The sequence below is a fragment of the Cryptomeria japonica genome, chromosome 3 (genome assembly GCF_030272615.1).
Source record: "Cryptomeria japonica chromosome 3, Sugi_1.0, whole genome shotgun sequence".
Lineage (NCBI taxonomy): Eukaryota > Viridiplantae > Streptophyta > Pinopsida > Cupressales > Cupressaceae > Cryptomeria > Cryptomeria japonica.
In genome coordinates this window covers 153,711,481-153,734,920 of record NC_081407.1, presented here as the reverse complement: position 1 = coordinate 153,734,920, position 23,440 = coordinate 153,711,481, and the positions used below count along the sequence as shown (strand labels likewise).

The 23,440-nt window shown below is 35.8% G+C and overlaps 1 protein-coding gene across 1 annotated transcript in view; it reads right to left on the bottom strand.

Annotated features, from left to right (window-relative positions):
- Positions 1-3,384, bottom strand: part of LOC131043894 (uncharacterized) — a 182,704-nt gene extending 179,320 nt beyond the window's left edge. The window contains exon 1 of the mRNA XM_057977124.2: positions 2,834-3,384. Within this exon, the coding sequence (XP_057833107.2) occupies positions 2,834-2,953 (120 nt within the window). The 5' untranslated portion in view covers positions 2,954-3,384. The remainder of the gene's footprint in view (positions 1-2,833) is intronic.
- Positions 3,385-23,440: the final 20,056 nt, after the last annotated feature.

Genomic DNA, 23,440 nt, shown 5'->3' with positions numbered 1-23,440 from the left:
GAGCTTGCAAAAGCGGGTGAGATCAGCTTTTCCAAACAGACTGGCATGAATTGTTGATAGTGAGCTATTGAGAGATGTGAATGAAAACATGGAGGACAATAAATGTCTTATTTCTTTCGTTTATGTTGGTTTGCTCTGTAGTAGTGAATCACCAAGAGAATGACCTTCCGTGAGAGATGTAGCCAATGCCTTGGAGAACCTCAAGACATCTATTATGGGAGTTGCAGCTGCTTTCAATTTAACATATACCATATCAGAAATCCTGGGCAATACCAATCCTACAGAAACATTGGCATCTGACAGTCAAAGTTCTACATTTTAGATGTTTATAACTTCAATTAAGAAGTTTCTGTCCTTTATGTTTGATAGTTTCAAGTTTGTCTTCCAACATAAGCTAGTCTTCTTTCCTGTAAAATCCACTTTTGTAAGTTGTTCCAGTTGATGTGATATCATTAAACCAATTTGAGAAAGTTTGATGTCATCAATACATACTTATTGAAACAATGTAAATTGTGTTAACATATTGTCCTGTTTTTAGAACTTCCTCTCGTAATATGCGAATGTTTAAAAATTGTTTTCTTTTGTTCCCAAATATTCATTAGTCTCCAAGTTAAAAAACCTGAGACCAATTTGGATGATATATTCATCACTAGAGAAGAGAAAGCATGAATAAGAATTTAAAGATCGTCCATTTTTTGATGTGTACAAATGATGGATCATAATTATATATAATACAATTCTCTTAAAACAGATTATGATTATATTTCCAGGCATCGTACAGTTGAATTCCATTTTTTATTTAATAACTTATAACTAGAATACATATATTAAATAATAATATATGTAAAATTCACAGAGATATCTTTGTCAAGGCGCCTATTGTACCTTAGAAATTGAAGAAAATAGGTGCCTCGAGAAGGATATCTCTTGGCATATTTTCTACATATTATTATTTAATTTGTGTATGCTAGGTAGGCTATCAAACTTGTTCATCCCATCATCCTCTTCCATTAAACCCCACTCTTTTCCCTTGCCTTGTCAAAGTTTTGAGCTTGTCCTTGTTGTCATGCTTCCTACCTAACATCAGATATCTGACCAATGGTAAGAGTCATGAAGTGTCTCTGACTCGTTAACTCTAAAACTCCTACCCTTTTTCACTATTCACCTCAGCAACTTCCTTGCACAACCGAACAGCATTTAATGCTCCAAAGGATGACGCATATTTTAGAAGGTTTTCCATGGGCATAAGAAAATCATTTAATAATGAGAACATGGATCCACATGTACCTCCAATGCTACAAATGAAGATGTGGCCTTAGCTTCCATTATTACGAAGTACATTTGCAAGTCACAGAAAACTTTCCCCTGTGCATCCTAGGTTCATCCAGAAATATGTGATGCAATTTCAAGTATCATTTAAGGGAAAAATGATGCCATTTGGTACGGCATTCTCTAACGCATACCAATCTCTAAATATTAGCAGTTAATGCAAGTTTCAACATTTCTCTTTGAGCTATTAAGAATTCAAGTCTAAACAGAAAGATCATTATTGAATATAAAAACCCTAACCAGAACTTATTGTGAGCACGTGTTCAAGCATCTAGATCAGTGGATGAAAACCCACATTTGCAAGGGGTTGAAGGACAAAAACGCTTTAAATCTCACACGTCAAAGGGCATCCCCCTATGGTCAAAAGGAACAATCTCACTCAGAAGTCATGTTTGCGATAGCTGTTGTAGCAGCATATTGTAACATTTTATAGTCCCATTTGATTTAATAGATGATCTGTAATCTAAGCTATCTTATCAGCAAGCATCGTATCCTCAGTTTGTTGTAGTGAATGTGCAACCAAGAGTTCTACTTCTATTATTATTGCAATTGTTGTATTTCAATCTATTATTGTTGTTGTAGCAGCATTTTGCAAAGCATTTCTGTGATATAAATACAATTCTGTAGTTTATCTTCCATTGTGAGCCTGATTTGTAATCTGGATTATCCATGTAAATGAATGAATGAAACGGAATTTTTGTGGATTTGCTAAATTCGGGCATGCTAATTTAGTGTTCATTAGTTCTAAAGTATAAGCCATGAGTGTTGTTGTGTACACAATAATAGTGTAAGTAGGCAGATAATGTGCCTTGACTACCCAACTTCTTTCAACAAACCAAAAATGCATGCGATTTCCCCAATCTCTTTGCGGTCATTCCAATCAAGAATAATATAGTGATTGCCAACGTGCAAAAATGTTTCTAAGAATTAAAAAAACTGCCCTAGTTATACAAAAACTTGCTTAAGTTATAATGCTTAAATCCTTTATTAATGGAGGACCTGGCACCGAGCCAGAAACAAAGAAATTGCCCTTGGGAGCACCTAACCAGATACTCAGTAAGCCTTGTTTCCCATGAGCCAGCAAAAAGTGTGTAAAATATGTACACAAATTTTACTCTGCCAAAAAGGAAAGGCAGCCACTGACAAAGACAAACCTTACCCAGTAAAACACCACCCAAAACACAAAACACATGCCAGTGACAACTCTAGAATCAAAACCCTATTATTTATGACAAAAGTGATGAATTAATGGAAGCAATCTCTTAAAAACGCTTTTTTTAAATAAACATATGGGGGGATGTTGATTGCTTGCCTTGAACTTAAACAGCTGCAACAGAAAAAAAGAGCATTATTCCTATCACAGCTATTTAGGTTCGTGTTCCAAAATGCAGTGCATATTTCTATTTAACCTTTAAAATCGTGACTGCTTAAAATTAGTTCAGTCGGAATACAACAACAATCATTGAAGAAATATAACGCTAATTTATTATTTAGCCAATCTCACATTTTCTCGACATCTCATGCAGAGACTCTCGATTTGGTGAAGTGGATTGGCTGCTTCTTCATCAGCGGAAACTGCCTCTGCTGCTCTTCCAACATCAGCGATAACTCCTTCCTTACTCATCGGTAACGTTCAGAATGCGGGAATACAGAAAACAACAGGGACGGTGCAACCGACTCTTGTACAAATCCTGCGCAATGCTCAAAATCAAGTCTGGGCTAATAAAAAGAGAAGCTTGCATTGACATAACCCCAATATCTCTTCCCGTCCATAGCTATACAATCCCCGAGCGCGTATAATAACTATTAAAGGATTTGTAGTCTTAAGGAGTTAGATTTCAATTCCTCGACTTGAAGTACACTGGATTCTTTTGAAAGCTCAAAAATATGAAACAGAGAATTGGAAAAAGTTGAATACAGCCCCCCTGGATGTTTGAAAATGTTAAATGTGAAAGAATGCTCAAAAGAAGTACGTTTCTTCTGTGAAGAGTCTGGAGGTGTCTTCTAAAGGAATAAAATTCTTCTAGAATTGTAGCATTGTAGTGAAAGCGGGAGGTATCGTGATGCCATTACAAAGTTATATGCAATTTATCAATTTTCCCATATAATTTTTAATATATTGTGAATTAAAATTTTATTTTTTATATATAAACTAAATTTAATGTAAATAGCAATGAGAAAAAGGATGTTATTTAATTTTAATTTTCAATATAATTGCAAAATGTATATAATATTTTTTTATTTGATATAAATTTGTAATTTATTTATAATTAATTAAAAGAATATTTTGTAACAATTTTAATTTTTTTTAAAATATGATTCAATAATTTCAATTTTATTTAGAATGTGATCTTTAATTTCTTTTGATTATGTCAAACAATTCTAGAATTAATTGTTACACCCTTAATCCTAGAGTATACATATGGTTATGAGTACTTGGCTTGTGGCTACCTTAACCCCTAATTAAATCATATTATCATTATTACATTGCTATTTAGTTAGCTAAGTTAGCCTTAGGCCTTTATAGTCATATTTAGGTCGGCTTAGGTGATATCTTATGCATAAATAGGGTATATATATAGGAGGTAGTGAGTCTTAATTTATCAGCACATTGTGAAGTGTGTTCTCATTAGTGATATTTGGAGTTTTGCCCCCTCGAAGTGGCTTACTACTTTTAGCTATTATAAAGTATTTGCAACATACTTCATATTATTTTCCTCATTTGTGCAAGTTTTTAATACAAGTGGTGTGAGAGCATGATCTTGGCACTGTAAAGGCAAGTCATTTTCGTCAATTTTGGAGGTCATTTTGGAAATTACATATCTTTCAAATTGGAGTGATTTTTTTTTTAAAGGGCTTTTAAAGACTATATTGGAGAACCTGCAATCCAATTTTTAGGACCATTAGAGTAGAATTGAGCGAGTTATTACAAAATTAGGGTTTTAGGCCAATTTTATGAAGCACGTTTCTTTTAGATCTTAGTGATTTTATTCCTAAATTTTAAAGGGTTTTTTAGAAGGTTGTTTCAAAGTATACGATCCAATTTTCAAAGGAACCAGAGCAAAAATAAGTGGCTTATTGTGAAATTAGGGTTTCTAATAATTTCACGTTTAAGGCTACAAATCTGCCCAATTGCGTGGGGATTTTTCTAGGTAAGTGTTATTTTGACCCTAGAAAGTTACAATAGAAGTTTCAGATCGTTTATATTTTATTTGTGTGATTTATTGCAAAATTCTTATTTTTTGTCACATGATGAGGCCTTCTATAGGAGGCAAAAGAATTTTGCCACACTGAAAAATTTTCTTGATAAGGATGAGGGAACAATAAAGGATGTTATTCTTAATGAATAAATAAGTAAGGTTAAGGAAGAAATTTCATCAGTGAAAGGGGATATACATAGATTACGAGGAGATATGCAAAGCATGGGAGTAGAATTATCCAACATAAAGAGCATGTTAACTGCTTATATGAATGGATCAAGAAAGGATGTCTCAAGCAACCAAGGTTAATCATATTGTGAAGTGTGTTCTCATTGGAGATATTGGGAGGTTTTCCCCCTTGAAGTGGCTTATTACGTTCAACTAACATAAATTATTTGTAGCATATTTTGTATCATCTTCCTCATATGTGCAAGTTATTTCATTAGAAGTAACTTTTGGACATATTTATTCTCATGTTTGGGAACTCAATTGGCTCATAGTTCTTCATGTCATTCACAATTTGATGGACAAACTGAGGTTTTTGATGGGTTTTTGGAAGGATATCTACATTGTTTTACTTTAGACAAGTAATCACAATGAGTAGATTGGCTACCACTGGTAGAATGGTGGTACAACACTTTATTCCATTGCTCATCAAATTAGTCTCCTTTCATGGCACTATATGGGTGTCAACCTCCTTCCATCACATCATCATTGATAATGTCACCAAAATTTCAAGCAGTGGAGGATCGCATGCTTCATCAACAACAAGAACTTGCAGGATTCAAGGAGAATTTGACCATGGCACAAAATTGAATGAAGCAACAAGTGAATCAACATCACAGTGAAATAATCTTTGAAGTGGGGGATTGGGTGTTCTCAAGATTGCAACATTATTGTAGAGTGTGAAAAATACACGCTATGAAGAGTAATCAAACCCTTCGAAGATTTGAGTCCCACTACTCCACTCAGATTAAACAAAATAACATGCACTATATTATGTAAACTAAATACATTGAAAATAGAGAAATGTAAAGCACATAACAGAAGTAAAACAATTAAAAAATAGGATGAAAGGAATATTTTATCATAATCCAAGAAATGAAGATCCAACAAGAACACTAATCTTCTCCACTGGAACCTACACACATAATCTTTTGTTGGAATGATTATACTTAGAGTTTTGCCTCGATCAAACCCCCACTTTGGTGTTTCCACCTCCATAGATAGCCTATAAATAGGATTGTAGATAAGACGAATAAAATGAAATAAATGATATGCTTAATTCAAGAGACAATAAATGAAATGCAAGATAACCTAGAGAGTTACCCTCCTTCAAACTTAGAAGCGAAATGACTTATTGAAGTGAAGAATGGTAGAAATCTCCAAGTTGATAGAGCTTCATTGAATGATGATGGAAGATGGCGAGATGGTGATGCTATGAGAAGAGTAAATACGATAATAGTAGTTGCTATAGTATAGAAATGTTCAAGAAGTGTAAAAATGCCTTAAAAAGTTTTTAGAATGCAATAATGGAGTTTCCCAAGGGTTTCAAAGAGAAGGAATGAAGGCAAAAGGTAATTTTTCAGCATTGGCATTTTTCTTGATGTCGGTGCAAGTGCAAAGGTGTGTTACACTACCAAAAATAGAAAGAGTAACATCCCAATAGCCACCTTTAGTCACTGATATTTGTGGGACAAATGTGCAATACATAGACATTTCCATGGTGTGTGCACTTGACCTTCAAGTTCAATATGAACTAACGGTTGGAGAACTGGGCATAATAGGTGGCAAGGTGAAGAACACAAATGGACACTGAGAGGGTTCTGAATCAGTGTATTATAAAAAAAATCTAAATCAAATGTGCAGGTATTAAGAGTGAAATGCAAATTAGAACACACACGAACACACACACACACGAGAATCAATTCACAACACAAGATTTACGAGGAAAACACATAGTGGGAAAAACCTCAGTGACAATAGTTATTGGAGTCTATTGCTCCAATCCAACCTCACAATAAAATCATTGTTTACAATATGTTTAGGGCACCAACCCAAGGAGCACCAACCATTAATTTAGAGCACCTACCCTTGCTCTAAGCTCTCACTCAAAGAAATACAATAATATCAAGTTTTACAATACAATTACACAACCTTGTTACAAATATGTTTTGCAACACTTACAAATTTCTCGCACCTAAAAATGGATTTCTCTGCCTGTTGATTTTCTTCCTTTGTTTTATCTTCTTCCTCTGTCTGATTGTCTTCTTCTCTCTACCTCTACTTCTCTTTATCTCTACTTCTCTCTATCTATGCTTCACCTTGTTGAATCTTCTCTCTAATATACATTCTCTCTATTTCTATAGCTGCTACTTTTTTGTCGGCAACTCACACTTCTTCCCTCATCATTACAGTAGACTCAATAAAAAAAATTATTTTCACCTCTATCTATGTCTCAACAACTACACCTACCATTGCCAAATCTCATCAAATCTACTACATGTTTAAATTTGCTTTGTATGCCTAAGATTTTACATCCAAAGCAAAAATCAAATATTTTATTCAGTTTTGTTGTCTTGGAGATTTTCTAATATAGGAGATTTTATTCACTATCTTAAATGTGTACCCAGATTGGTTGTCTGTATTAAATGCATCCTTTTTGTCTTCATATCATTCTTTGTACTTAGATTACTAATTTTGGTAATCTTCCTCTACCCGAAGAGATCTAATATCCTTCCTTGAGCCACACCAGCAGCTTGCAACACAATCGCCATTAATGCATTCTTTGTCCTCCTGTTATGAAACAATCGACAACAACCTCTTTTAAATGTATTTCCTTTGTAGTCACTGACTTTGGCACATATGATTCGATCTTCAATGTCATGGAAGCCACTTGTCTTCATTTTTGGCATCCAAAACACTTGGTCAAGATTGGTCAACCACCATGTAGGTCATCTTCCTTATCGACATACAAATGTATCGTCAAAGTCTTCTTAGTCAGCTTTGGTCAACAGTAGTCAACCTACCAAGTGGACCTCTAAGTCAATCGGACTACCAACATGTCCATAGGGTCATCACAACAAATCTTGTTGACCTTAGACTTTGTCGCTACGGGATGGCAGGATGTACATCATCTCCCATTTGTCTTGCCCCACAAGGGTTTCATCCTCAAGTCTTTGGCATTGCAAGATAGCGGGATGTGCATCATCTCTCATTCTTTGTTACTCTGCAATATTATCATGCACCCACTTTACATCATGTAGGATAGTGGGAGATACCTTCAGCGTCTTTGTTTGATTCCCCGCAAGGTCTTCTTTCTTTGGCTATCCTTGGCACAGGATAGTGGGATACGCTATACCCTGCTTTTAGTTACCCTGCATGGTCATTCCACCTCGATTTTATATAGTGTAGGATGATAGGGAGCCTTTAAATTTTGTCTTCTTGTTACCTTGCAACATATTTTGCACAAGGTTTGGACCCATGCGAGGTGGCAAGTTGCTTTACTCTACATTATTTTCTTACCCCGCACACCAACATCTTTCCTATCTCTGTGGTCGTGGGATAGTGGAGGAACCTTCTGCACCTCATCTTTGTCTTCTTGCAATGCCTAACTAAGGCATGGAATAGGGGGGATATCTCATGCTCCTTCCTTCTTGGTATCCCGCAGGACTATAGCACACCCATCTAGCATGGTGTGGGATAGCAAGGAGCCTTGAGCTCTTTTATTTTCTTACCCCGCATGACCTTTTCCCTTCTGTCATCACTATTGTGAGATAGAGGTATTCATCCTCCCTTCTCTTCACTTTCTTATCCTACAAGACCAATTTGCATTGGTCATCCAGTGGTGGGAGATGGCGAGACACCACATTCATATTGTTTTTACTTACCCTGCAAGGTAATTTCTCTTTGGCTTTTTCTGACGCAGGATGGCGGGGGTCACTTCTATTCTCTTCAATATCCTTATCCCACATGGTCACTACTTCTTTTGTTTCAACATTGCGGGGTAGCGAGGGCCACATCTTATCATCCAAACCAAGAGGTTCTACGTGGAGGCACTTGGGAGATGGTGAAAAGATGAGTTACACTGAAATAGAACTCTATCGGTATGATAGTGAAGCTTGACAAGACAAGAGGATGGTCTTGCCAATAGTCCCTCTTACACCGAAATGCAGACAACGTCACTGAGATAGAAACAGGGTCTTGTCGAAGACTGCAGAAACAAGAGTTTCTCAACATTTTTTAATCAGTAACTTGCACTGATGGGAGGCGATAAACCAAACACACCATGAGACACATATAGAACACAAAACCACACCATTTGCACCTTTGCACCACATAAAACCAATTCTTTTGTGCATATCAATTCTTCTGCAGCCTGCAAATTTTGTGTAGCATAACACAACATGACAGGTGCATAACCTGAGTGTTATGTGTTTCACCTACTCTTTGTGTTGCCAATCAAATCCTCTTTGCATCTTTGTCCTCTGACTGTTGACATCAATGACAAACTAATGACAACACAAGGATGGTTTCCGGACAAGAAGCTAAGGTTTAAGGTTTGATATTGTCTCCAATTTGACTAAAGGGGAGCTCATGTAGCATGAAATTGCATAGGATGCATGCATTTATGACATTAAATTTTTCCCCCACTTTAGTGAGCATATCAATTCATAGAGAGATGCAAGATAAAGTAAAAATGAAATAGTTGAGAATATTGTACTAAGATACAAAGGGGAATCAAAGTCTTTTATCCATCCGGAGTTGCCCCTAGGGAAGAGACCTGAGCAGATCTTGCATGAAGATTGTTGAGTTGTATCACCATAAACATGTTAGTTGTAAATAAACACGTCAGGTGAAAAGGAAAATTTTAGATATGAAATAATATACACGTTAGAAATAGATCATATAGACATAAGACAACATCAATATGTATGGGTAGCAAGTTGTCTTATGCTAGAGACCATACGATAATCCAATCAACCTGTGACTACTACAAACTACGTAGTAGGATAGCCACAAAAAAAGAAACATAAATGTTCATTAAAAAAAAGTGCAGTGGATTTCCCCCATACTAGGTGATGAATAAGGGAGTTGAATGTAGATATATTTTGGAAAGAAATATGCAATGAGAGATTTGAAATATGAAATATGAATATGATAAGCTCCCCCTTAGAATGAGATGTGCTACACAGATTGGAGAGCATAATTCATTCTAAGGAGAAGAGGCGTGTCATGAAAAAATAATGAGATGTATCCATGGAATTCTACCTTGCAACGAATAGCACATAGCACCCACAACATCAATAAAAACACAAAGAGAAAAGAGGATTCACATGTTTGGGGTTAATAGAATTCATAGCAATGACATCAAGGCACACACACACATGTATATGTACGAGTACTCATCATATTCCTAGAGTTTTCAGATTGTGACAAAGAACATGTTAAAAAAAAGAGAGGGAGAAAATAAAAAATTGGGTTAGCAGAGAAGAAGGTCTAAATGCCCCCCACTTTGCATTGTCCTCAAATGTCAAAAACCAATAGACTATAAAGAGAAGAATGATGAGATAGATAGAGAAAGTGCACAACAATTTTTTCTCCCTGTATCCAAGTAAATATGAGGGTATCTTGGGTCTTTAGGAAAGCACAAACATATGAAAAAAAAGTTCAAGGGAGTACAAACAAACACACTTTAATCTAAAGATATGAAGAGGTGTTTCTCTAGTGATCTTCCACAATCTGATCATCATCCTCCCAATCTTGACCATAAGGGAAGGGAAGATGAGTCTGAAGAGGCATGATAGCTAAAGCAAACCAAGAATCTTGCCTACAATAAGAGCCAAGGATGAGGTTACTTCAACATTCTCATCCAGTAACTTCTATGAGCCAAGAGTCAACAATCTTGCAAAGATAGTTGATAATTCTAGAATATCCTCTAGAGCATCAAACATACACTTCTCCAAAGAAGAAGCAAGTGAATCGACTAAAGGATACCAAACAAGAGCTGCATCACCAACCCCTAGAAGAGGGGTAGTGAAAATCTCCAAAGAAGGTAGGGCCTCCTCAAGTACTAGGATAGAAGAAGAAAAATAAGTTGTAGGAGCTACCTTCTTATGACAAAACTCATGGACGGGGCCCTGCTCAAACTTATGCTTAGGCAGTTGAGATGAGACTTTCACATCAATTGTGGTGGGTATAAGAACTCCAAGAATTCTAGGATGGAGATGTCAAGAATAAAAGGGAGGTGCAGATGGAACCACACTAGACACAACATGCATATAAAGCATGTATATGGGCTACGAGAATGAAGGGATATTTGGAAGATAAGTGATAAGAGGTAGCTCTAAGGAGGGAGACATGCATACTTGTGCCCTCTTAGGATGAGGTTCTGTAAACACATGAATTTTTCCTTACCCAGCCACACTTGACCTTATCCAATTCTAGCCAACTAAATAAATATTTATTATTTATTTAATTAATCCCGTATCTTTATCCCTCACCCTTAATTATCTAAATTTATATTTATTTAATTAACTTTATCCTTCACCATTTGTTTTGTTTTTGATTGGTAATGGGCACTTTTTAAGGTGATAAAACACTATTTTTGTTCAAATCTGCTAGCACACTAGCCCAACGAAAGTACTGAGCTTGTGAGGCCAGTGGCCCAGCAGGGATTCGAACCTTGGTGGCGATTGCAACAAGCAAGTGTTTTAACCAGTGTACTACATGGGTCACCCCCATACCTTTATCCTTCACCATTAATTAAATAAATTTATATTTATTTAATTATGCCTAACCTTATTCTACAAATCCTTGAACTGCTAAATCAATTTATTAATACCTACTTAATTAATTGATTTAAGCCAATTAACCCTCTTACCATTTTTCATATTATTTAATTCTACATCACCCTCAATCCTTGTCCACTTAATCATAGCCCTTGAATCCATTTACATGGATAAACATTTAAACTTGTCATCATGTGACAAGTGTCCCTACCCTCCTCTTTCTCACATGTGTGAGCATGAAAGGTCACCTCATAGCCCCCCTACCTCTTACACATGTCATGGACATGTCACTTTCCAAGTCAAACTTGTCATCATGTGATAAGTGTCCCTACCCTCCTCTTTCTCACACATGTGTGAGCATGAAAGGTCACCTCATAGCCTCCCAGCCTCTTACACGTGTCATAGACGTGTCCCTTTTCAATTCAACCTAACTCTTGCAAATGTCATAGACATGTCACTTCCCAAGCCACCCTATCTCTTACATATGTCATAGATACGTCTCTTTCATGTTCTTCCCAATGTGTGCTAACACATGTGCAAGAACACCTAGCTCTTACACCTCCATCCTACTTAAGACACTTGTCACAAGGTTAAGTCTTCAATCCATGCCATCTCCCTCAATCAATCATCGCCATCCATTAATCATTGAATCACATTCATTGATTCTCCCCATCAAAAATCTATAAATTGAGGCATTTGGTCTCTTTTTTATCATTCTTCTTCTATCCTACACTTACATTGCTATTTTCTTCTCTCATTCCATCATAATCTGAACATCATGCCAATAGTTTGAGCAACCACATTCCTCCCATCAACAATTATCAAAAGAGAAAATTAAGTAGACATGGGTGCATCTAATTTAGCTCAATCCAAGGAGTGATGAAGGTATATACTTGTGTTTACATTTATTTTTTATGTTTAAACACTTATTCAACATTTATTTTTCATCGGTTCATTTTGTCTTTTGAATTTTTGGAAGTCTAATCGTGCAGGTTAAAAGTCCTTTTTGAAGAGGTCTTGGAGGTCAACTTTTACTTGTTGGATATTGTTGATATGTTTGCTGGACCAATGTTTTGTCATTGATGTTAACATATTCTTCTCTATATTCCAGTGTTGTAGTCAAATTGGATGAGTTGGTTTGATCAATTTGTTGCAGATGAGTTGTTGTGGTTTAATGGGTTTTGAGATGCTTATCTCTAGTTGATTCAGCATAATTTTTAGTGGTATACATGATGATTTTATCGAGTTATGAGATTCAGTATTGTGGTTGGTTATTCAGTTGTTTAGTATTGGCAGTTTTGGTGAATTCATATGGTGTGCTCTAAAATTTTAATATCTTTAGTTGCGGATGTATGGGATGTGTTCTAGACATTGATGTGTATCCTCGGTTTGATTGGTTCATGATTTGGAAGTCCAGAAGTGAATATTTCATGTTGACAGTCAAATTTGATTGTGTTCTTGAGCTTTACTGGTGAGATGATGATGATTCTAGTAATCTGAGTTGGTGCAATTCACATTACTTATGAATGTTTCTAGATCGTGTTTTATTCGTGTTATTGGTCTGCATTGATAATTGTGCATGTTGTTGATCATTTTATTGATTCAATGGTGTTCTTCATGCTATGCAACACTCTTGGTGATTGTAGCATGTTGTGGATGATCAAGGCATAGTTGTTGGAGGTGTTGCATGTTTGCAGTGTTGATTTGGGTCTAGACTATGTTTTAGCCAACATTGTTTTGGTTCGCATGCCTATTGGAGATTGAATTGAACCGACTTTATATTACATATTTCATTTGTGTGTTATGCATTTTTGGGCCAACATGTAAAAGATCTAATTCGATGTTACAGATATAAAAGAGCAATTGGTATTGTCGTTTATGTGATCAATAGTTATGTTGTGAGTGTTGGTAATAGAGTGTGCACATTTCTTCATGCGCGAGTGGAAGATTGGTGCTCTGTATTGCAGCAGAACAATATATCATAGTAAAGTATGTTGCAAAGTGTGCAGTTTGATTTATGAGATTGACCACAACTATTTCCAGGCATTTGTAGATGTTATTTATTAGTTCAACCGCTTCAGTTATCTATTATAGTAGATATGTAAGGCATTGAACCTTCCCCAGGGTTGTAGCCCTTCTTGTATTTGAGCAGTGAACTCTAAGAAGAGTGTCTGAATTCATGCACATTCCCCTTTGTATTTTTTTTTTTTTTGCGCAAAGTGGATGATACCACTTAATATATATATATATATATATTATATTAATTTTAAATTTTAAAACTGGTTCAAAGAGCTCCCGAAGAAAAGAACCAGGAAGAAAAACTTTGATCATTGCTCGTATACAAGAAAATGGAAAATATAGATTCCTAAAGCTAATAAAGAAGCCCCCCAGAATAGCCTGAGGTTAGATACAAGTAACTATCAAAGAGATCCAAACCTAAAAACTATAAGCCCCCTAGATGATAAGTACAAATATATCCAGCTAGCCAGTGGCTAGATTACAATAGAGTTTGCAGATACATTACAAAATCCCAACATTGGGCAAGTAGAGTATGTAACCAGAAGAATAGAGTTACAAAACATCAATAACATTTTAGCCTTTCATAGTTGCAGCATAGATAATGTCATGCAGAATGAAGTGCCTCATCACAGAAAGCCCAAGTCGACCTGCAAAAAGCAAGAAACCAGATACACCAAAAACCAAAAAATAGAACTTATTCTTTCATTTGTGCAGATGAAGGTTGACCTAGATCAGGTGGCAAGAGAGATAAATCTCCCACAATAGAGACCAGGCATGGGGGGTAATCAAGACCATGACCAACTTGAGAGCAGAGCAGAGCCATACTGGAGCAGACACAATTAGTAGCACAAAGTGGAAAAAACCCAACTCGCAGAGAAAAAACAGAGCATAAACTAAAACCAGATACCATGTCAAGTGAATCAAATAGAAACCAATTCATCAGATAGAAGTTTATTAAGAGCCAAAAAATGAGCTAAATCCCTGTGTGGATCCGAAGAATCAAGTTCCTCTTTATTGCTTCCCAAATTGGCCAAAAAATCAGCAACCCAATTACCTTCACGGTATACATGAGAAATAACGTATTTATCAAAAGAAGCAATAAGAGGCCATATTTGCTCAAAAATATAACTGAGCTGCCAATTAATAATTTTCTTTACAATACAAGCATTAATGATTAACATGGAATCTCCTTCAATATGAATGCATGAGATACTCAAACTTTTGGCTAGTAAAACACCTTGAAGCAATGCATAAGCCTCAACGAAATTATTTATACCCGGAGGGATAGACATAGATTTTCATGCCTTGAGGCATCCTAAATGGTCCCTGATACACACTTTTACTCCTGCCTCACCCGGGTTCCCCTCAGAGGATCCATCAAAATTTAATTTGAAAAACATTGGTTCCGGCGGACACCACTTAATAATATAACGATCAACAATATTGGACCTCACTCTAGGAAAGCAGGGTGATGTAGGAATAGAAATGCCTTTCCAAACATTCATGATATGACCATCCCAAGATGTGAATACTGAGTTTGGATTAAAATGGTGAAGGGAATTATCATTAACCAACTCTGATACTGATTTTTCCAGATGAACAAGAACAACCGATAGGGAGGACGACTTCTTTCTAAAGATTCATTTATTCCTTTCCCACCAAATTGACCAAATAATAGTAGATGGGATTACTTTCAAGATACAAGAGAATAAAGAGGAAAAATATAGGAAATGCCAAGACTAGAAGAGGTCCCACATAGAATTAGGAAGAGGAATGGATAAGGACAATTTTCCAAGAACAAAATACCAACATTGGGAAGCAAATTCACACTGAAGAAGCAGATGGTCCACAGACTCAATGCAATTACCACAAAGGATACAAACAAAAGGTTGGGCTATATTCAACCTTTCTAATCTATCACTAGTGAGGATCCTCTTATGTAATGCAATCCAGGAAAAAACCCCTGCCTTAGGAAGGACAACACTATCCCAACAGAATGTATAAACTCTCCAAGCGAGAACTTGGGAAGTCATTTGTTGAATTGCATTATACCCCTCCTTAATAGAATATTTCCCACTTTTGGAAGGGCACCAAATTAATTTGTCCATACTGTTGGAGATAAAAGTTGTACGGGAGTTGAGGATGGAAAGAAAAAACTTCTTATGATCTAAGGAAATAGGGAGAGAAGAGGGGTCCCTCCAAATGACCTGATTTGAAGAGTATCCACACCAACGATGTAGTCACAACATTTGGAACCCCAAAGGTTAATGAAGATAGGAACAACTTCTAACAAAATCTTATAATTAACTAAAGGAGGAAGCCCATTCCAAGAATGATGCCAAAAGTTAACATATTTCCCACTGTGCACTTGCCATGATAAGTATCGAGTGATCACACTTCTAGAAGGCATCATGAAATTCCAAATGACAGAGCCCTTAGGCGGATCAAGAACGGTGAAAATGTGACAAGGATTGGGGGAATATAGATACTTCACTTGCATAATCTGACAATAAAGGGCTTGAGGTTTGGCATGCATATTCCAGACCAATTTCCCACCAAAGGCCTTATTCCTAATAGAGAGGTCATGTAGCCCAATTCCACCAATAGGATTGGTGAGGGTCATTGTAGAAAGAGACACTAATGGAACCTTTTTGATATCAGTCATATTGTCTTTCCAAATGAAATTGCAAATGATTTTTTCAATATGAGAGATACTAACTTCGGGGCTTGTAGCACAAAAATATAGTAATTTGGAATTGTCGATAAAACAGACTTGACTAAAAGAATTCTACTAGACAGAGTGAGCCACCTTTCTTTCCAAGCAGAAATCCTACTTCGAAGCCTGTTAATTACATTGTCCCAATAGGAAGATTTGATGGACCCCATGAAAAAGGGAATACCTAAGGAAGTGGATGGGAGAGATTCAAGTGGGAAACCCAAAGTCTGCACAATACTACTAGAAACCCCAACAACTATATTGAAAACAAAAATATTACTTTTGGGGATTAATTTTTTGGCCCGCCCTTGAAGTATACGTGTCAAGAAATCTCATGATGAGCCTTGCTTGATGAATAGTAGAATAACCATATAATATTGTCTCATCAGCAAACATGGTGTGAGTGACGGAAATTGAGAAATTGGGAATACGAATACCCTACCATAAACCCAAAGCAGAGTATTTATCAATCAATCTACTAAAGGCCTCAACCATGATGATGAATAGAAAAGGTGAAAGGGGGTCACCTTGCCTAACCCCCTGAGTAGCCCGAAAGAAGCCAGAGGGTTTACCATTGATAATAACTGAGAAGTGAGCCCCAACAAGGCAATTCCTGATCCATTTGCACCATTTATCCGAGAAACCAAATCTTTTAAGGAATCACAGGAGGAAGGACGAATTGACCCTGTCATATGCCTTCATCATATCCAGTTTGACTATAAAGGTAGAAAGATTAGATGAATTAATGGAGTGCAACACTTCATGTGCAATAATTGCACCTTCAGAAGTTTCCCTACCAGGAACAAAACCTCCTTGCTGAGGAGAAATGATGTTGGGAATCAGAGTTGTAAGGCACGAATAGATAGCTTTAGTGAAAATCTTGTATACAACATTGCATAAGGAAATAGGTCTGAAGTCAGCAAAGGTTTGGGGAACTTTAGACTTTGGAATGAGAGTAATATGAGTCAAATTGGAGTTCTTAAGGACATAACCTTTTTGCCTTGACTCTTCCAATGCCATTAGTAGATAAAAACCAAGGACATCCCAACATTTTTGAAAGAATAAAATAGTGAATCCATCTAGTCCTGGAGACTTATCAGGAGCCATAGAAAAAACCACCTTCTGAAGCTCATCTAAAGAAAAAGGATGCATCAAAAATGCATTATCCTGATGAGAAACCAGACAAGGAATAGGACCTAAGAGCATATCCACACTAGCTTCATCAGGGGTAAAAGGCACAGTAGGGGCAAGAAGGTTCCTGAAAAAAACTCTGCTTCATTCCTAATTTCTTGTTCATTAGTCAGAATACTACTAGAAGAGGAGGATTTGATGGAAAAAATTGTAGATGCATCTTTTTTGACTTTCGTGAATTCCTGAAAGAAGCCAGTATTTTTATCCCCATCCCTAAGCCAGAGTTCCCTAGACTTCTGTCTCTAGGATGTCTCCTGCCTAGAACACAACTCTTCCCAGTAAGACTGCAATAGTTTTTGTTTTTCAAAAGATGCGGTCAATTCCATTAGAGGCTATAAGCTCATTGATAGCCTGCAAATCTTGATCTACAAGAGCTTTTTCCTCAAAGATATTCTTTAAGACTTCTCTATTCCACACAATGATGTTTCATTTAACAAACTGAAGTTTCATCTAGAATTGGAACATCCTATTGCCTTTACAGAAGGGGGCAACAACCCACCGTTGTTGAAGCAGGGCCAGAAAGTGTGGGTGTCCGAGCCACATACTCTTGAATTTAATACTCCTAACAAAGTATATCAATATTATGGGTCTCAATCCCACCGTGGTTTTTCCTTTAACCGGGTTTTCACGTAAAAATCTTGGTGTTATGAGTACTTGCTTTAATTTTTATGCATATTTATTTTCTTCATATGTGCCATGTGGTCAAGTGATTAGTTTAATAAAGTTAAAAATTGCGGAACACTAATTCACCCCCCCCTCTCAATGTTCCTTGATTCCAACATTACTAGTAGCTCCAAATTGTGAAAATAATCTCATGAATATGTTTGGGAGGGTTGAGAGATGAACTTTGATGTGTAATTTGTAATATTTTTATTATTATCAAAATTTATACTTTCTTGGGGGCCCTAAGGCCCACCATACAAAATATAAGATCATACTTTACAACTTGTTCTTTGATATATTTTAGAACTTTTTAATCTGCATATCATTGAATTTATCTACAATGAATATACATCTAATTTGCTTGTTTTTCAGCCTTGGTTGCGAGACTTCTCTATCTCTAATGACAAGAAGCTCAAAGTCTCGATATGGATTGAATTTATTGGTCTCCCTTTTCCTTGTTGGCCTTTTTTGCAGACCATTGCCCAATCCATTGACAAGGAGGTTTTCATGGAACCCGATCATTTTTTCCATACCCGTCCTCAAAAAAGGGTATGCATTGAAGTGGATTTGTCTCATGACCTCAAAGAGACTATAGATATTTAGATAGGAGGTTTGTATTACTCTCAATGAGTAATCTATCCAAACTTGCCCAATACTTGAACTTGCCCAATACTTGCTTTTAGTGCCAATCTAATAAATATAAGATTAAGGATTGCCCTCAAGCTGGCCCAAGAGTTAGAACTCCTCCTAAGGAGGCTGCTCATCTAAGGCTTTGAAAATTGAGGATGTTTGGACCATAGTTGTTCACAAAGGAAAGGGCTCTTCAACTATAGCCATCAAGCTATGTTGTTGTGCAACCACAACTCCAACTTTTTCCACGACCTTCATCACCACAATGGCCAATTTCAAACCCTATGATCCAAGGGAAGGAGCTTGCAATTTTTGGTGGTTCTTGCCCTTCTTGGGTTCTAACCCCTCTGCTTGCTTCTCTTGTTTTAGCTCAAATATCCTCTCTATGTTGCTTGCGTAGCCCTTCTAGGCATGTTGAGGTTTGCGAAGACTCTCTTGAAAAGTGCCAAGTGATTCTGCACTTAGGTTTCCAGTCAAAAGTGTCATAAGTTTTTTCGCAAAATAGTTTCTCCTTTTTTAAGGACAAGGATAACACACATTACTTTCGATAGGTTTTAGATGTTGATTCTCTATCTGATGATGGTGTTGTTTTTATGTGTGTAGATTTCTTAACATCTATAGTTGTGGATGTTTTAGTGTGGAAAATAGAATTGGTATGTTATTTGATAGTAATGTTGACTAATCTATAATATGAAGGAAAGAGTATGTATGTCCTATGTAAAAAAAATGGTACCTTGTTTGGTTTGTCACATTTAGTTTGTGTAATTTTGTAAGAGATGCTTAGTAATGATAGGGATGTATGGAAAATTGGAGATGATGATTGTTTATGCATTGTGTTGTCATAGAAATCGGTCTTAAATGTCATTCCTAGTTGCTATTTTTTTTTTACTGCAAGTGTTCACTAATGTATATGATCCAAGACTAGATATTCAAATGCTATCATGTCACCTGGTATTGATGTTTTGCATACATAAGTTGGTTTTGAAAGGTTACAATATAGGAAGTTTCAATATGTAGGAAATAGTATTTAATACTATAGTGGAAGAATGTTTTGCATCATTTCAAATTATTCAAATCATGATGTGAGGATTTGGATATAATGTTTATGTTATGTGAATGATGTACTATCAGGTTTGTAGGTCCTATGATTGCTTAGATGATGAAGTTAGTTAGTTTTTTTTTACAAGGTGTTGTTTGTCAAACTAGTCCAAAAATTACCTTGTGGCTTACAATTATGTGGATCCAAGGGTTGTGGTTTGGAGGACATGTTCATTTGGTTTGTGTAGTATTCTAGTGTAGACGTATAAAAATGACTACTTTCTTAAGTGAATATTTAATATTCATTTTTAACCTCATTCCTCCATTTAATTAAATTGTGTTTAATAAAATTATTCACATTCATCTATTTGATTAAATAAGTTATTCAATTTATTTAATTAAATTCACCTAAGCCTTTTCTACCCCTTAGTTAAATAAATCACTTTATTTAATTAACTCTCCTTTCTCCCCTTTTAATTAAATTTACATTTAATTAGATTGTTCATTGCAAATAAATAAATCTAATTTATATATTTAAATCCCCTACTTGTATTTATGCAAGTTGCATCTATTTTAGTTGAAATAAAGTAATTTATTTTAATTCGAATTTCCCTCCATCCACTTGCAAAATCCTACATCTCCCATTTGCCTCTCTGAACCCCCTTCTAGATTCTTCTAATCAATTCTAATTTAGCCTAACCCATCTCCTAAATATTGTCACATCCCTAAGCAAAGGGAAGTCACTTCTCAAACCCTTAAAGTCTTTGAAAACCATTAAAGGCTTTATGTCCTCAACAAGTTAACCTTGAAAGTCTTCCAAACCATTAATAGTTAACTCAACCTTCTTGCATGATTAGAGAATTTCTCTCTAACTCAACCCTCATCTAACCCAAGGGTCTCATCAAGCATTCATTGCTTTGACCATAATTATTCCTTTAACCCTTGCACAAGAGTATATCCTTTGGGTAACAACTTTATCCAATGGATGACCCTAACCTAACCTTAACCCTTACCCCCTAAGGTAACCATAAGGTCTTCTCAAGCATTTAATGATTCTCGCATCTCCTCTCAAGTAGTCTTATGTTGAAAATTGTCACCATTTCATTGGTGAGAATCGTAAACATGGATTGATAACTTTCAATCCTGGCCCTTGATAAGATTATCCAATCTTGACCCTTCATTGCCCTATTTTTCCTATAAATAGAGCCCTCATTCCTCCATTTTCATATCCAAGTGTATAGTATCAAACTTATAGACATTTTACTAAGCATCTAATTTGAATCATTTTAATCAAGCATTTAGCCTCTCTTTGATAGAAATAATCTTCATAGCATTATCACATAATAATCATGGTAGACTAGTATAGCATGCTAGGATAGTTTTGTTACTAATCCTTTCATCTTGTTATCATATCCATGCTAGTTTAAATCACGTTAGACTTAATATCATGCATAACTAGGAATGCATCCATGCTAGATTGATCAATATCCCTCATTTTCATGATTTTCATCCCTAAGTCACTTTGCTCAGTGATCTGAGAGCAAAGGCATTGTCTTGAGGGGTCTTGTGAAACAAAGAACAATGGAACATCCCTTTGGAAGATGAGTTATTCAATATAACTCCATAAATTGCACCAAGAGTCCCATTGGTGTGTGGACTAGCTTGAAATCACATTTTCCGTTTCATCCCCCCACTTTTCTCGCACACATCTAGTTCAAATTTCAAGTGTTGGTTTTAATCTGCAAGTTAGTTATGTTGGTATGTGCTTGACATGCTCCTCTATTGTGTCCTAATTGTTCTATTTGATCTATCTTGTTCGTATTACACTCTTTTGGTTTGGATATACTTTGGAGGATGAGCTAGATAATCTCACCAAGGTGTGTGATTATCCACACTTTTTAATTTGCATTGGAATATGTTTTGGGGTTGACTGATTGATGTGTTTCATTATCTTTATATACATTTCATTTGGCGTTGATCTTGGAGATTGTAGTAGCATGTGTGGTTTTCTATAATCTAATTGAATGAATGTATCATGATGTGTTTGGCTTCCCTTTATCTCTTGGAGATGACTGATGTAATTGTTTTAGGTCTGAATGATCTAAATTTTGTAATATTGTTTATTATATCTTGGTTGACCTAATTGAGGGTTTTGATGAACTTCGTATATTAGAATGTATGGTTGCATGTGTTATGTTATGGAATGAGAATGAATCATTGTGAATTGGATGAGGATAATATTCAGTGATATTTTGTGTTGGTCATGTGTGAAAGTCATTTGAGAAGTGCTTTGATAGTAATATCTTTAGAGCGACAATGGTTAGAGACAATATTTGTGATTAGATGTGCTTGCCATGATATTGTTCACTTGACACCAAGGTTCAAGGTCAATGTCATGATCAAGAGATATTACTAATTTTAGTTTCAACTGTTTCCCTTGTTTATTGGTGGAAATGGGTTTGTTGGTAGACTTTTGTATCTTGCCTTGAAATACTTCATCTCAATTCTACAAGTCTCTTTGTATCTTGCCATAAGGTTGTGTGCCTTAGCATTGCAAGTCCATAAAGTGCATATTGATCCTTGGAAATAATCCTAAAACCTTGTAATCAACTTTATTATATTGTGAGTGTGATTCTCATTGTGTTTTTTTCCTTATAGGGTTTTCCACATAAATTTGGTGTTCATGTCTTGAATGTGCTTTGTGATTTTAATGTTTTTCAATTACAATAGAAGGTTAATAGCTATATAGTTTTGAGAAAAATTTATCTAGATTGATTCACCCCCATTCTCAATCATGCAATGTGATCAATAATTGGTATTTAGAGCAAGGTTCCTCTTAGTAAAGCTTAACTAATTAGAATGGTGCATGAGTACAACTACAAAGAACCAAAGTTTGATGGCACAAACTACTCTTATTGTGGAAGGAGAGGATGGAATGCTATTCCAAAAATTTACCAAATGGAATTTGGGAATTATCAAGATTGACCACAATTCCAAAGAATTGTCCTTAGACTCCACAATTCCAAAGAATTGTCCTTAGACTCTAGATGAGATTAAAAATTGTGCAAACAATGTGAAGGCTAGAGTTCCAATTATCAATTATATAAGTGATATATTATTTTCTAAAGTTAAAAGATTAAATATTTTCAAATATGTATGGGAGAAACTAAGCTATGTGTATGAAGGAGATCCAAAGACAAAGCAAGCCAATCTAATGAGCCTAAAGCACAAGTTTGAGAGCCTAAGAATGCTTGATGATTAGAATATCAAAGACTATATATGGAGAGGGAATGGAATTATAAATGCTATAACAATGTTGGTGGAAAAATGAAAGAAAATGATGTTGTGAGAAAAGTGTTGTTAACTCTACCAAAACCCTGCAAACCCAAGAATTGTATTATTGAAGAGCCACGATTTGGATAAGTACGCTATGGACTAGGTCCTTAATTCACAATCTACCTAGGAGATTGCCAAAATGGTTGATATGAAAAGGGAAAGGAAAGATACTACATTCAAAGTGTCAAGAAGCTTGGAGATGAACTAGAAGTAAGTGAAGATATGGATGATAGAACGAAGCAAACCTTGTGAGGAGAATGAAGAGAGGAATGAAAAGGTATGTTACCCTTGAAATGATTTAATTATGAAAAAAGTGGTCATTATGCTTCTAGATGTATAAGGAAGACTACAAGAGATGAGGTAATGGTGAGAAGGAGGATAGATATGAAATAAATGACAAAGACAAGAGGCCATATGACAGAGATACAGGCAAAAGGGCATTTTGTTCAATGGAAGCATATTCATCTAAGGATGAAGATGTTGATGATACAAATGAAGAGTTTTTGTTTTTGGCTATAAATGAGAAG